This window comes from Stegodyphus dumicola, chromosome 3 (genome assembly GCF_044657685.1).
Source record: "Stegodyphus dumicola isolate Sdum_Otavi_A_Nest chromosome 3, ASM4465768v1".
NCBI classification, from domain to species: Eukaryota; Metazoa; Arthropoda; class Arachnida; order Araneae; family Eresidae; genus Stegodyphus; species Stegodyphus dumicola.
Window position 1 is genome coordinate 69511323 of NC_140770.1, and position 17268 is coordinate 69528590.

The 17268-nt window shown below is 30.1% G+C and overlaps 1 protein-coding gene across 3 annotated transcripts in view; it reads right to left on the minus strand.

Moving 5' to 3' along the window:
- Nucleotides 1-1090: 1090 nt before the first annotated feature.
- Nucleotides 1091-17268, minus strand: part of BCL7-like (chromatin remodeling complex subunit BCL7B-like protein) — an 80930-nt gene continuing 64752 nt past the window's right edge. For 2 of the 3 annotated variants that reach the window (XM_035362960.2, XM_035362959.2), the window contains exons 6-7: nt 8811-8912; nt 1091-5950 (exon numbers count right to left, since the gene is read on the minus strand). In XM_035362960.2, the coding sequence (XP_035218851.1) occupies nt 5856-5950; nt 8811-8912 (197 nt within the window). In that variant the 3' untranslated portion in view covers nt 1091-5855. The remainder of the gene's footprint in view (nt 5951-8810; nt 8913-17268) is intronic. The other variant, XM_035362961.2, reaches the window with a different exon arrangement.

Below are 17268 nucleotides of genomic sequence, written 5' to 3' on the forward strand. Positions count from 1 at the left end.
ATTTTGCTTTGCTATAAAAAAATCGTCTGAATGAAAAAGCATTCTAAATGCAATTATATTTTTGAAAATATAAATTGTAGTTTTCTAATTGACAGTTTTGTTTACATGCAAAATGGCACATTTCAAGAAAAGCTTTTTTTAAAAAAAAATTCCTACTATTAGCTTACACTTTCCCTATATCTTGTTCAAATTTTCAGTCCTTAATAAAATACTTTTTTATTCATTCATTAAGTCCAGATACTTTTTTTTTAACTTGTAGTGGAATTCTCACATGCTGTAAAAATTAATTTTGTAACAACTTATAAATAATAGTACATGACTGTGATAAATTTGATTGTAATATTTAACAAAAATAAGTTGCAACAGTAAGACATAGTTCTAAAGATTTTTAAAGTGTATGGAATTAAAGAATTGTAATTTTATAAAGTTGGATGAGGCGGATGTACAATGTCCCATTATGTAGCGAAAACTCTCCCCATATTTCTATGTTGAGGTGATAACAATATATGTTTAAAATATAACCCTTTAAAAGGTCTCTTGCTTCACAAATGAAGAATGCAAAAAGAAACTACAACACAACGAAAGCGATAATTAAAAAAAGAAAACCTTCCTCCGAAAACTCTTCGCAGCAGGTAAAGCATATGTCGCGTTGAGTCGTGTGAAATCATTAGATGGAATATTAATTGAAGAACTGGACTGTTCAAAACTTACTGGAAAGGTTCTTTGCAATAATAAAGCATTACAAGAGATAGATTGTTCAATGTGATGGAAATAAAACTTGATTCCCACCCCTCTTTTTAACGTATATATATGTACATATTAAAATATGTCAAAGAAATTACGGCAATATATCAAAAGAAAACAAATCTAGGTATGAAATACCAGGAGAGTTTTTACATCAAAATAAAAAATTTTAAAAAAATAGTTTGTCCTCATAGTAGTTTTGGAAAATCTGTGCTTTCTTAACAAAAACCCAGGCCGCTCAGAGGGTTAAGAGTACTAAAACTTGGAAATTATTCAAAAAGCATTTGAAAAATTGAGAGAAGATACAGAAGTATTACCACTTGTTTGTTTAATAAATGAAACCAAACACAATTTAAATACTTTTATTTCTGACAGAGTAAATGTTCAGTTTTTAATCAGATCACGGCACATTTCCAATACAAGACATTGTTATCTTTGCACATTACATATAAAAACTGGTATTATATCAAAGACAGGTAAAGATTGTCACATTTTTAAACAATTATCATTTTCAAAGTTGTTATAAATAGTACTGTAAATGAAATTATGTACATATTTACAGATATTTACAAAAATACAGGAAATACAACCTTTATATTTCCCACTGGAAATTATGCAACTTTAGGGCAGTTAAATGCATATTTTGTTACTATTTTTTAAAGAAACATATGAATGCATTTAAGAAAGAAAATATCTAAAAAACTGACAATATTATGGAGCCTAGAAACTGAATTTTTGATTCTGAACAATCAGTTACAATGTGTGTTTATTTTCAAGTACATTATCAAGCTTTTATTGGGGGGGGGGTCTTTTTAACAATATTTCATTCTCAATTACTATAAATATAAGTCAAAAACAAAACTAAGAAGCAGATTCTTAGAATCTAAATATTCTGCAACAAGCAGATTATCAAACATCTATACACAATTTTGTATATAATCTTCTTAGTTTCAAGATAATTTATCAGTAAAATTTTTAAATATTTTGATATTTTTAACTACCCAGTTTCTTAGAAATATTAGAAAAACACAAAAGTCAATTAATTAATTCAGCAACTAATGCATGTCAAGAAAACTAGCATTAAGTTAATAAAAGTAAACAATAAAAGTAATTATAATTCCTCAACCAGTTCATCCACATTTTAAGGGAAAATATAAACTATAATTAAAGTCATAAAATATAATAAAAAATCAACTGCTTGAATTTTTATTTAATGTCTAAATATTTACTCGAATTCCATTAAAAACAATAAGAATGCATAACAATCCCATGTTTTTTAATGTCATTGAAATTACTGGGGAGGGGGAGTGCGAGAAATTCTACCATTTATCAAAAGCTTATGCAATGAGTAAATCTTACTAACAAAACAAATGAATACGCAAAATTAAATTACTGCTTAAAATGATGAATACTTTAAAATTTTATTGTAAAAGTTTTAGTTACATATCATGAATGTTGATGCCTGCATGATGTTGGTTAAATTAAATAGCTTTCTCTTTTCTTACTTAAATTTTAGTAATGCTGGTAGATTTAAAACATATTTACCACTTCAAATTGGAAATAAAATGTATACTAAAAAATTAATTTGATTTTAATGTACTGCATAAAGCAGGAATTTCATTGAATCACACATTCTGACTGCAGACATACTGAACTCATATTAAATGGAGTTTGCCATTACAAAATAAAGTTTCAAATACTGAAATATTTTTTTTCAGACAGCATTTTGTGTTTCTTATTTCCTTAACTATAGAGGTACTGACTCAACAGTTACTAAGCAAAACAGTTTACAAAAGCTGGAAACTCATTTAAAATTTATAATAAAAAAAGTAAAATATCAAATCCATTCAGTACAGCAAATACCAAAGACCAAGAATGTGCTCATTTTGAGTCATTAAATTTTAGCCCTCAAAAATTAGCAAGAGGCATATTCAAAAAAAATTTTTAACGAATGGCAAATTTCAACTTTTTTAGAAATAATTTCAACAACTAACAGTTCACTGTTCTTCAAAGAGAGCATGAAAGTTCTCATCAGCTGAAGTAAAAATTTTTCTGAGCACTATGCAGTTTGCATAAAATGACACAAGTAGCAACTCTGAACCAGAAAAAAGGCCTAAGATACAAATATTTTTAAAAAAGGATAAGAAAGTTTGGAAACAGAGTATGGAATTTCCAAGAAAATAAACTCAATTGAGGAACATTTTTGAAAGATTTTTAAAAAGAGTGGGGAAAATTGAAGAACTACTAAAAAAATCAACAATATTATTAAATTAGTTTTATGATATCTACTCCTATTCTCATTTAAACTTTGTTTTCTTAAATATGAAATTTTATAGCTTGATGTTTACATAATAAGCCACAATATCATAATTTATTTCAATTTCCCCAATGATTTAAATCAGATCAAGGTGCTTCAAGGAACAATGTGATTTATTTCTGGTGAAAGGAAAATTTTTTAAAAACTTGATCAATAATAATAGCAATGAAATTTCTGTCAAAAACAACACTAATTAAAATACTACATTGTTCCAAATATATACTGATGTCCAAATTAGAGAATAAACTTTTTTTTATAAAAAATACAAAATTGAAATAGGAACATACATGGGAAAATAGTAATGCAACAGCAATGTGTCAAATATGTAATTAGTGATGGTCTTATCCGAAGATTACCTGAAAGCCATTTTTCAAATACTAAATTACCGTTTTTTAAGTACAGTCAAATATCGAAAATCCGCCGAATGCTCCAAATGCTTAAAAAAAAAATGGGAGAGAGACAAACGGAAAAAGATTTCCGATATTATGTATAACTGAAACTACATTATACGAGGGTTGGAACTTTAACAGTGGCAACACAGCTGAAAAAACGCTACGCAACAAAACCAAAGAATATCGCGTATACCACACGTAAACTACATACCTACCTTACCTCTCAGCAAAAAGACTCGTCCTGCCTACGTCACACGCATGCGGAGTGGCGCGAAGAACGGATCCTTGTATTAGCTCGCGGTCTAAAGTAAGTGTTGTCAGGGTGTTTTCAAAACAAGAACAACGATGTTGGATAAAAATTGAATGTGCCAGAGGTCGTACAGCACGACAGTGTCATCAAGGGCTTCAAGAGGCTTGCGGGAAATCTGCATTGCCTTACAGAACCGTAGCAAGATGGGTGAAAGCATTCAATGAAGGACGCCAAAACGTGGCAGACATGCTGCGGCCAGGTCGTCCGAGTGTCAGCGATGCAGACGTGCAAGCTGTTGCAGCTCTAATGGACAGTGATCGCCGCCAAACGATTCCTCAGCTGGCCGGACAAACAGGATTAGCACATACGACTTTGCTGCACATTCTGAAGGAACGCCTGTCCATGAGAAAAATTGCTTCACGATGGGTTCCACATCAATTGACGGAAATGCAGAAATGGCTACGATACGATGCTGCCCAAACCCACCTGAAGCGCTATGAGCGCGAAGAAGATTCTTTTTTACGCCATATCATTACGCTGGATGAGACTTGGGCCCGATCGTACCAGCCAGAACTGAAACGCCAATCAAACTAATGGCGTCATCACGGGTCACCACGACGTTCGAAATTTCGTCAGAACCCCAGCAATGTGAAAGTTATGGTGATTCTCGTGTACGACTGTGATGGTGTCATCCTAACGCATACCGTTTCCCCACAGCAGACCGTCACTGTGCAGTATTACTGCTCATTTTTGGAGCACAATCTCCGACCAGCTTTGAGAAAAAAACTTCAACACTTTCTGCAGAACGCTCCTCTTATTTTGCATGACAATGCTCGGCCGCATGCAGCGCAAGCTGTGACTGATTTGTTCAAGCGATGGGGCTGGGAAGTGCTTTACCATCCACCATACTCCCCAGATCTAAGCCCTTGTGACTATGACTTAATTCCTAAGATGAAGGGACCACTTCGTGGCACTCGCTTCCAAACTGTTCCTGAGATTCTTGCGGCAGTAGACTGGTCCATTCAAACTATCAACAAAACAGGAGCTGCTACAGGTATTCTGCGACTTCCACATCCTTGGAAACGGGTTGTACACAATGCTGGCAACTATATTGAAGGACTGTAAAACATGGTGGCATGAATCACTTTTGTATTCCTTGTAAATAAATAGTTGCCACTATTAAAGTTCCAACCCTCGTATGTAAAGGATCTACAAAGCAAAAGTATGTTTCGAAGTCCATTAAACAAAAAGTGGAATGGCTGCAAAAAATGGATAAAGGCATATCCTTTGTTTGTATTAGTCTTAAAGTTAAAATTTCTTTCTAATTCTCAATTCAATTATAAAATAAGTTTTGTTAGACAGATCAGAATCCTGGAAGTTAATAAAGATAATAGAAAATTTCTCCATTCTAAACAAAATGTTTCTACACATTTCTGCAAATTTTCTGGCTGCACATTACTTCAAATGCTACATTGTATGCAAAAACCAAACCAAAATCTACAGTAGAAGAAATTAAATATAGTAAATAAAATTGGATAAGACTTATACTCAGAAAGTCAGCCACAGAATATTCAAAAAAATGGCTTTGACTTGGGTCTGCAATGGGAGTAAATCAAAAAGCTGATTGAGAAGAACAGAACAGTAAAAAAGCTGAAATGAATAACATGCATAGAGGAATGACAGTAACAAGAAAATGACAATGGACTGCATGAACAGGAAGAAACAAAGAGAAAGACTAAAATTATCAGGAAAACAGAAGAAAGAACAACCTGGATGACTTGGATGGAGATAAGCAATAGAAGTAGCATTGGATCACAAAGGATGAACAGCAAGACTAAAAATCTTTGCACCGGCTTGAGATTTATTATAGAAACAAATATCTTCATCTCACTATATACAAAATGGAAGTTTAAAATGAATCAAATATTAACATTAATAAAGGGTTAAAATTTGCCATTTAATAAGTATTACTTTGCTGTGAAATAAGAGTTATTGTAATGGAGGAAGAAAATATTTTTTAAATATATCACAAAACTATAGCCAAATCTGCCAAAAAGAAAGGTTTTATCTGTAACAGATAACAGTTCTTTACTTTTCTGGAAAACATTTCACAGAAGAAAATATTTATTTGAAAACTGAAAAGAAACCAATTTCAGTCTTTCATATCACTGGTATCAAGTCTTTTCTTTAAAGGGGGTTCACAGCTATCTTCACTCAGTTCATCTTGTTTCACCATTATTGAGCCATCTATAAAATTAAAATTTAACTGAAACTCATAAGATAACGCAGAACTAAACAATAATTTAAGATTAAAGTTAAATACTGTAAAAGCAAAATACAATATGGAACATAAATGAATATCTAAGAGTTTTAAATTCTTTATGATTTCCAAATATTAAAGGAATTTATTATCAAAAACTCATTTTCCCCCTCTTCTTTTACCAACGTAAGAATTTTAAAAGCATAAAATAATTCTAAAACACCATTTAATTATATTAATGTCATTAGTCAAACAGTCAAACCCACATAAAATTTTATTTCGGAATGAGCTATAGCCAAGCAGAAACTAAGTGCTGGCTAGTGAATGCATAAAAAGCCCCATTTCAATCAGAAATTCTTATTTTTCTTTGTATATCACAAGCACTGACCAGAGGACAAAAAACCACTATACTCTGGTAGTTCAATCCGGGTTTAAATCCTAGTAAATGGGTTGGTTGCATAGATGTTTTAATTATCCTTACCATGTGTAATAAGGATATGACCCAATTTTCCACTACCCTTAAGCACAAGGCCACAGTATGCTTTTCATAATCAATTTAATAGTGATTGGACATAAAATGACAAAATATTAAGTTCTAATGCATTGCATTCACAACAAATGTCATTCAGTTAACTGCAAATCATTTTCAGAAAAAGCACAATCATCAGCACAACAGTAAGAAAAATTTTCTTTTCTGAAAGGTTTTCAGATTTTAAATTACGTTCAAAGGGGCTTTTTTTAACATTTTATGTGTTACATTTATTTATTAAATATCACGATCTTCGGACTTAAACCATAAAATTCAGTTCAACAGCAATATCGCAAAATAGTTTTAAAATGAGCATATCTTTAGAATTTCCAATACAGAGACTCGCGCACTGAAGATAATTTTTTTTTCCTGTACAATGTTGCCATTGCTTGTTTTGAAATCTTTGAGTTTGTTAATCAAAAATTCATTAAAGTTTTACAAAATATGAAATCAAGAATAAAACAAATTCCAAATTTCAAATTTGGGCTTCCACATGCCTAAATAGAAAATCAACACATCAAAAATTCCAGTAAATACAAAGTATGTATCAGTATATCAAAGTATGCATCAAAAATTTCAGTATGTATTCAAAAAAGGGGGGAGGTAAATGGCCAAAAAAGAAACTTTTAACACAGCCAAATGCTAAGTAAAAACATCATAATTTGCACAATCTGGAATTAATTAAACTATCATCAATGTTTAATTATTATTTGTAGCTACTTACGAAAAAGATGTATACATATAAGGCAGGGAAAATATTACTTACTCTAAGCATGTTATCTATAAAATGTCCATCGAAAAATGAGGACAGAAAATGGTTCTCAGAAGAAATATTAAGCAGAGTTACTATTGGCTACTTTTAATCTCGTCAAGTAATACAGACAAAAGAAGTTTCTAACACTAAAAAAAACTGTAAAATATCAAATTGTTAACTAAATAAATAAATTCTGGCAAAAAGCTAGGAAAACTGAAATAAGAAAACTAAAACAAAGTAACAAACACTTTTTTAGCTGCAAAATCGACTTTTAAAAATAAAATGACCAATTAGTCAAAGTAAGAGCCAGAATGAGAGAAAATTGATACATTACATTACATTAATACAGTACATTGCAAAATTTTCAAATTTTTACATGCTATAAATCGTACCCTCCTGCCTCATCTCTCCTGTTAAGTTTAAAAATGGGCTTCATTATGTAATAAAACATTCATAGTTCATTGAAGACTCCACTTTTTTTTTAAGCTGTTTTTTAAAACTGACTTAGGAACTTGATCAGTAGTCAAAGTCTGTGAAAGAAATCAATGGTTTGTTGCAGTTGCTCAACTTCTGAGCAAATATTTTTTATACAAACTAATTGATTATAAAATTATAAAATAGTATTTCTCATCACATTTTTGCAAATGCTAGTGAGCCAATTAATAAGCTTAACAGAAGGAAAGCTGAAACTTCTTCTCTTGTCAAAGTCTTACTTCATGGAGATTGAAAATGTTAAAATCAAAATAATCAACAGTCATTTGATCTGAGTTGGTTTTATTATGCCTACAACATGAAAGGTAGATATTGTCAAATTCAATGAGACTAAAATTGTTGAAAGTGATACCATCTATACATCTGTAGCTGAAAGAAAATTTCTGCAGGTCATCATAAAAAACGAAAAAAGAAACTTGTAATTTTTTGCAAATACGTAGATTTGTAAAGAATAATTAATTCCCATAAGGGATACCATTTATTTGAAGATAAATAGTACTCTGAAACTTGATGTAATTATGAACAAAGAGCATTTAAGATATTCTTTTCAACTAAAAGTATCTAAATCAATAAGCATCTATGGAAATAATTTAGGTAGTTCTAACAGACTGCTATAGATTTCTTTAAATAGCAGTGATGTGTAAAAAGATTCTCATGATTTCAGTGATACGTATAGTCACAGCAACTGATATCAAGCACACTGATTTCTTTAACTGCTTTAAAAACAGAAAGTTACTATTACTGATCCAATTAAGTGGTAGTGTTTATCTGCTTTTTCAAAAATTAGTTTACAAATTTTTTTTTTTTTTTTTTTTTTTTTTTTTTTTTTTTTTTATAGTTTAGTTTAAGAGAGAAATTGTAGTCAAAACCTTTTTTGTGGTTTTTAGTGTCATTAGCTATAAATCTGAACTTGATCAGGTTCATTGTTATAATTTAACTAATGTAATTAATTATTTTATGTCAGTCTTAGCAGCAACTGCACAGGATTCTAGATTGGAAAGTCTTCTTTTCAATTATTTTTTTTTTCCAATACACACAGTCGAACATCAATAAAAACATGTTATAGACCCACCAGGCTGGCTGTCTGGAAATTGAGCATCACTGCTGTTCTCCATGCTCAAATTGGTAGCATCATCACTAGCTGCTCTTGAATCTTGACTCAAATCAGCAAAACCTGAATAATAATGAGCTGCTTGTAAATGAGAGCTCAAAGCATTGATTAAATCAGCAAGACACAATACAGAAAAGAAAAAGAAAATACAAAATACACGGAAGAAAATAAAAATTAAAAATAAACAAAAAGCATTAAGAAGACTTCATTATTCCACAGGTAAACTACTTCAAAACTAATATTTTATTAAAATGACATTAAACTCGATATAATAACACTCAAATTCAATTAAAAAGGGATATATAATTTAATTTAATCCCGTTTTTATAAAACACAAAGTTTAAGATCCAGTCTCGTCAGGACTCCAGCAATTCCAGATTTGGGATTTCTCCCAATATAAAATCATAAAATTAAAAATATGAAACAGTGATTCATGAAACATTGAAGCATTTGAATTTTTAAGAAAATTGAAATTTGCAAGAAAAGCTTAATATTTGTTTGGTTTTTTAAATATTTCTTTTAATATAAGTTGTTCCCCCCCCCTAATACATTCTCTTTAATTTTAGAGATAATCATAATTTCTTATTCTGCTACAAAGTTCCATTACTCAATTTCTATAATTGTCATGCCAAGAATTTACACTAAATTGTCAATCAAAATTTTTTTTATTCCCAACAACCTCTCTTCACTTTGTTCACTACTGGTTATGATATTTTTTGGATTTAGAACCTTACTATAGATTCTGCTATCCATTAACTGATTGATGATTGGGCATTTTCATTGCAATGAAAAACCTCTCCTGTATCATCTTCATTTATTGCCATTTCTCCACAGACTCTATTAATGGAGAAATTTCTCTTTTGTTTGTGGTATCTGAAAATTTTCAAATTTTTGGCTACATCATAAAGCTTAACTAACGTCTGTTGTACACCATTAGCAATGTATCATGAGCTTGGCTACTAAAAACATATTGTTCCGATTGGAAAAAGGCAGCTATGGATGAAAATTGTTCAACAGATTTATGCTAATAAATGATTGTTTCTTCGATATGGAGATATTTTATTACGTGCCACAAAGTGAAATTGAGAATCAACATTCTTCACATGTTTTTTGTGAAAAAATTATCAAATGCACAAGTGTAAAGCGTACAAGAAAATTTCTAAAAAAAAAGTTGCTAGTAATTTGGAAGTTCATTTCAACTCACTCTGGATACTAGACACCCAGATTTCAGACTCTGTACTGTAATAAAGAAAATTACACTAAAAAATACAAAAGTTAAACATTGCAAGGTTTAAGAAAAAAAAAAATTCCACAACAAATTTTTAAAAAAGAGGGGAGGAAGAAAGCTTTCAGATTTTATATTACCCCCAAAAGGGCTTCTTCTAACGTTTTGTGTGTTACATTTATTTATTAAATTAGCGTCAGGGATATATTATTCGATAGGTTAAAATTAATCTTGGTTTAATGTAGAATGTTTTGTTTTCAGACATGTGTCAAGGAAAAAGGCAGCTATGGATGAAAATTGTTCAACAGATTTATGCTAATAAATGATTGTTTCTTCGATATGGAGATATTTTATTACGTGCCACAAAGTGAAATTGAGAATCAACATTCTCCACATGTTTTTTGTGAAAAAATTATCAAATGCACAAGTGTAAAGCGTACAAGAAAATTTCTAAAAAAAAAGTTGCTAGTAATTTGGAAGTTCATTTCAACTCACTCTGGATACTAGACACCCAGATTTCAGACTCTGTACTGTAATAAAGAAAATTACACTAAAAAATACAAAAGTTAAACATTGCAAGGTTTAAGAAAAAAAAAAAATTCCACAACAAATTTTTAAAAAAGAGGGGAGGAAGAAAGCTTTCAGATTTTATATTACCCCCAAAAGGGCTTCTTCTAACGTTTTGTGTGTTACATTTATTTATTAAATATAAAGTTCTTCCCACTTAAGCCACATAACATTCAATTCAACAGCAATATTACAAAATATTTAAAAACAGCATATCTTTAGAATTTCCGATACACAGTCTCGTGAGCTGGAAATACAAATGTTTTTTTCATACAGTGTCACCATTGTCAAGTTTGTTAACCAAAAATTCGTTAGTTTTATCAAATTTGAAACAGATAATAAAACAAATTCGAAATTCGGGCTTTCAAGTGTTGATGTTCATTCGGAGAGTACGTTATTCAAAATTTGATGGCTCTAGCTACCACTGCTTTTTCACAACTCAAGAAACATTCATGCAGATTCTTCATTATTTAGTTTCTTTAACATGGCGATAATCTTTGGTGGCAACAGTTTGTAAAGTGAACCAATACAGAGAGCGAAATTATGCAAAATGCCATTTTGAGACTAATAGCCCAACGTCCCTTTGGGCTAAAAAAAGCATGCTGAAATGTGGCATTTTTATTTAACTAATCTTTCAATCTAAAAGGTAAAAAAATGTGAAAATATGCAAGACATGTGTAAATGTGTGATACAGTCAAAAGACTTTAATCTGGACTCGTCGGGACTTCGGCAATTCCGAAAAATCGGATTATCGATTTTTCCACATTATAGCTCATCAGTTTAAATCTGTAAGATGGCATGCAGAAATTATAAAATTAAAAATATGAAACCGTAATTTATGAAATAAAGAACAATTATAATCTAAAGCATATCAAAAAGTTAACAAAAAAAAATAAAGCTTAATATTTATTTGTTTACTTTATTAAAAATTTCTTTTAATGTAAGTTGTTTAAGTTGCTTCATTTTATGTGATAATGCTTTCTCTTTAATTCTAAAAACAGACATAATTTCTTGTTCAGGTACAAAATTCCGCTGTTCAAGTCCTATAATTGCTGTGTCGAGAATACCGACTAATTTATCAATCGAAATTTTTTCGTTTTCAATAACCTCTGTGTCACTTTCTTCACTATCGGAAGCGAATTATAATGACTAGGCAGTGGCGTAACTAGAACTTTTGGGCCCCTATGCAAAAAATTTTCCTGGGCCCCTTTCCCAATAAATTTAATGTGCTTTAAAAAAAAAAAAAATCAAGGATTCCAGGAGGCAATGTTTTCATGATGATTTTTATCGCATCTGGATTAATTGTTAAAAAATAAAAGCACGTTCTTAGAGGGAACCAGTTGAAAGGTATGTAACATGAAGAAAGAATAAAAAGGAAAATAATTTCCCTTGACCAACTGGTGAAATAAAAATTTGCTTTAGTCTGGGTATTTGACGTCAGATGATTTTAATTCAGTTACTTAACGCTTTTTGTGTGAGTGCGAGAGACAGATTTTTCTCTCCTTTCACTGAGATGCATACTGATAATAAATGAATAAGTCTATATAAAAAAAGGAACATGTCGATGTATAGCATTAAAAAAAGGAAGAAAGCCTAGATTTGCAGAGATTTTTATATAAAATCCAAGAAGTTTTACATACTAATGTTTTAAATTTTTATATAAAATCTGCGCCTACCTAAGTTTTTTCATTTAAGTTAGCAAACTTATAAATAATTAGTTATATTATAAACTGACAGACATTTGTTAAATATAAAACATATTTATCATAAACTTCATAAAGAAAGCTATTTGAACATACAATTTTTGTAGAAAATATGTATGGTAAAGTTTATTTCCGTCTTTTTAAAAAACCTCTTGTAAAACTAAACTACATGAACACATGATTTTTATAAAAAATATGAATGCTAAAGTTTTTTACTGTTTCCTTTTAATTTTCCTCAGTCCGTACAGCTCTTCTTCTCTAATTTTTTACTCCCTCAATAAGTGTAATGATAACATTGGTGGCCAAAATTCATCATAAAGAAAAAAAAAATCCTTCTTTTAAAATTTGCGTCTCCTAACCTTCATTTCCGCAAATTATTTATCAATACTTGGACGTCCATATTCTCAGCCATCTCAGCTTCAACGCTCAATAGTAAAAGGTTTGACAACCGATCTTATGTCATACTGTTACTTAAATATGTTTTTATTAGTTACAATATTGAAAATGACCTCTCACTCGTGGCTGTGGTTACAGGTAATGATAAATATAATGTAAGTGAATTGCACACTCCCGAATAACTGCTTGTCATGTCATAATATTTTACCATTGCTAATTTAGCTAAATCCTTAAAGGATTTCAAATTTTGGATTTCTGTTCTGAAAGTATTTATAAATAATAAAAGTTGTACTTTCAGTGCAAGTCTTCTTTATATGTTTTCTGTATTTTGAAACATTATTAATAATTTCCATATTTGTTAACAATGACAGTGTTTTGGGTTCTTTATTTCTTTTTTATTTTCCAAATTTAGTTTCTCTGCCCCATTTATTTGCAGTAAACTCAGCTTCTTTCATAATGCCTTAAAACTTGTTTCTCATATCTTGCATATTAATAGAAACGCTTTTTAGATGTTGATGTGCTCCATTCAAGTCGATTAATTTTCGATTGTCAAGCCGATTGTTTGGTTGATCGATCCTGCACTATAGCGCAGGATGTGTTTAAAAAATTTTGTTTTTAATTTTGGCCTGTTATGATGTTTCTTAATGTATGGAAACATAGATCATATTTATATTTCATATTTATCATAAAAATATTTAATTAAATTAATATTAGACATTTGCATTGTTAATGGTGATAATTTTGGATTTTTCAGATAAATGGATTAAAAGTTCAGCTGAATTGAATTTTTAGCTAATTTTAAATTATAAGAATTTAGTTTATGATTGATTTAGACATTACAAATCAATAACTTACCTTTATAATTAAGAATTATATTTGAGATCACTTTGAAATTTAATTTTAAAGAAAAACTTCTGTTTGTTCTCTCCATAGACTAGAGAAATGGCATTAGAATAACAGCATGTTTAATTTCAGTTTACTGTTCTGAGTCATCAGCCAATTTACAAGTATACTTCAGGGGTAGCATTTCACACTTCAATGCAGATGTTTAAGGAGGAAAGGACCCCGCCTCCACTATAAATTTCCAGTGTCTTCCCAAGTTGAGTCACAGTAAAACTTTCATCCAAGACTTTACTGTAAAGATGTCCATTTCCCTTTTAAAATGCTGAAACATCTGTTGTTTTCTTTTTCCCTTCAGTCAAATTGTACTATTATTATTGCCATATTCCAATGATACACAATACATCACCTGCAATATCTTTCTACATTTCCTCTGTACTATAAATGCATTTCAGTTAATCTATATTTATTAAATATTTTGACAGTAAAAATTATGGATATTCGAATATTTTTAGGAAATTCTTCACAAGCTTACGATGAAATCATAAACAGGTAGAAACAAATTTTATTGATATGTATCCAAACAGCTTTGAAAATGATTGTGTAATATGAAATGGAAATTTTAAAATTAAGCACAAAATACTTATGGTATGAAGATTTATCTAAAATTAAATACCCACTATAGCAAAATATGACAATTCCCTTCTAAGTTTTAAGATCAAAGAAATGTTTAATAATTTAGAGTTAAGCTTATTGACACTAACATATATTTGAAGATGAGTACTCACACTCTGTCGCATGGATTCTAAAAGTAGTACACATAAATACTTGTTTAGGAAACCAGTATAAAGTATCTTCATAATTAGTAGAAATAAAATTGTATAAAACAAGTTTTGCGTACTTCGTAGAGAAATGCGCAAAACTTCATTTAATGAAAATAGGTTTGTTGTACTCCAGGTGGATCAGAAAGCAAAAATTAGTTAGGAAAATTAGTTAGGAATATTTTAGGAGCATTAATAATTATGATTATTGTTATCTGTTTTATTTGTGTCTTAGAAAGCTATTTACGTCTCAGAAATTAATGACCTCAGATTTCCAGTTTTTACATTGCTTATAAATTAAGTAGTATCAATTTTTTTATCTTAATCATTAATTTATTAATGACAAAAATATAAAAAATAAATATAATGTATGAGAACATATATTAACGGAAGCTATTTATGTCTTAGAAAAGTTACGCAGTTATGCCGAAATGAAAGAGAATAATGTACAAAGGGATTTTATGAGTGAAAATCGCATCTTTACTATTAAAACGTGTTAATTAATTTTTTTAATTTGCAAAAATTATTGAAATATTGCAATAACGGGGCAGTATTCTTTTCTGAAATATTCCATTCGTTTGTGTAGTGAAAATAGCAATGTAATTCACGTTCTTTCAGATGTTGAAATGCAACTTAAAACTATTAGGGCAACGCTGCCATTGATATGTTTAATATTTTCAGTGATTAATTTATCAAAATTTACGAAGTAGTATATACTTTTAATTGTGCGATGCCATTTTTATTATCATTATTATACTATTATTGATGATTTCACGTACTGAATGCTGTGGAAAGTAAATTAAAAGCAAAAGTAAAGTAAATTGTAAAATTTCATTTCAAATAACGATTAGAAAGTACTCCACGAAGGCGTTCTTCCTCTTAGGCAAATAGTCCTCGAGTGCTTTATTATTATCTAATAATTCATTTCAATGCCGTTTAAATAATGTACAAATTATTGCGCATTACTCAATTATACGCTTAAATGTTTCACGTTGTTAAAATAAATTGTAATTTATTATATTTTTTTCAAACGAAGATTTTCATATGAAGAGAGATTAATATATTACTTTCAAAACAAATTTAATGTCTTCGGAATTATCTTTTACAGATAAGTGTGAATTTTTGGTAGATGGGTAATTTACAGGTTAAGAAACACTACAGCTCTTCTCTTTTCTAAAGCAAATCAAGTAAATCCTCAAACGAGTTCTGTGCTTTCAGATTTAATTCTCGATTAGGGATTTTAAAGAATTCCTAACCTGCATTTTATCTGCAATGTGAGAATATTTTGAAAATTTTGATATAAAAAATTGGATAAATATTTATTTACTCATTATTTCAAGTAAAAATATTCATCCATTCCATTTCCTACCCCCATGAGTGAAAAAGTAATGAATTTCAATAAATTTAATGAAAAAAATTTCATTAAATTTATGCCGGAAATTAACTGAAATATTTGGCCGCTTAATGTTTGAGCATCTGTGTATTCGTAGCCTGTCGTAAAACTCCCCACCTCTTTTTTTGAAACTTTGAATTCATTCAAAGATCCCTAAGCCGAACGGGAAATCTCTCCTTTCCAAATATGGTGCCATAAATTCTTTGCGTTTCCTGGACTAGAACGGCATTTCGACATGGGGTTGGGGCAAAGTCCTTTCATGCCACAACTGCTCAACTTACATCAATGATTTTGTGTCCTTAAGAAAGAAAAGCATGTATTCTGGAGTTAGCAATTAATACTTACGAATGATTGCCCCATTCAGCTTATTAGTGTAAAAACAGAGAAAAAAAAATCAATCTGCCTTTAACTTTGCCATTTTGTAATGTCAATCCTGCTTCTAAATCCAAAATGTTTCTGTCCTTTACCTTGCCTCTTGGTGCAACTGCACAGGTTGAAGTACCATCGTTTTTTACATTGTGAAAACTATACATTCAAACATGCAGATTCTTCCTTATTTAATTTCTTTCAAAATAATACAGGGTGAAATTATTTGGTGGCAACAATTTGAAAAGTGATACGCCGTTTATAGCGAACCAACAAAATACATGTTATATTAAATTCTAAGAAACATTCACATTAATAAATCCAATTTCAAATTGAATATTAGGACTGATTTTTGGACTTGCGTTTGATGGAAAAGCTAGTAAGAGATTCAATATATAAAAAAAATTAAATGCTACGGGATAACATATTATGAAAATTACTAAATGCAAATAATATACCTCGATTTCTCTTAACTTGCAAAGTTCATTCCAAAGTACCAGAATCCTGCCTAGTTACTTCTTTGATTTATACTTAGAAAATATGTCTACTGATTATTCGATCACAATGCGAATTATACAAAAACAAATTAATATATAAAATAAGTACTTTATAATAAATAGTTACAATTAATTTCCATTTCCACCGCTTTTTCATTTGGGATTGCAAAAGGAGAAACCTTTCCTTTAGGGGGGGGATCGCCTTTAATAATTTTCAGGTTTGAGACTAAGGAATACAAAGGAACTTTTCTATTTTCCGCTCACTGCTATCCCTAAACTGGGGTAGGTCATGAAGTTATTATTTCATAGCCGAATGCTGGAATTTTAACTTTTGTAAACACTTGAACTTAGCTGTTTCAGGTGCTTCCAAGGGCCTCCCTCCTATCTGTGTCATACAGAGCATCCTATCTGTGTCATGCATCATTGCACCATATAGGTAGAGGGACCCTTAATAACTTAAAAGAAAATTAATTCCATTATCTACATATACTTAAAGATTCTAAAGTTAAAAGTAAATTGGAATCAAATCAAGGCTATTCCTCAACTATATTAAAATTAACAATCGTATAAAAGGGGTTTAACACAAAATCAAAACATATCAAAATTAAAAT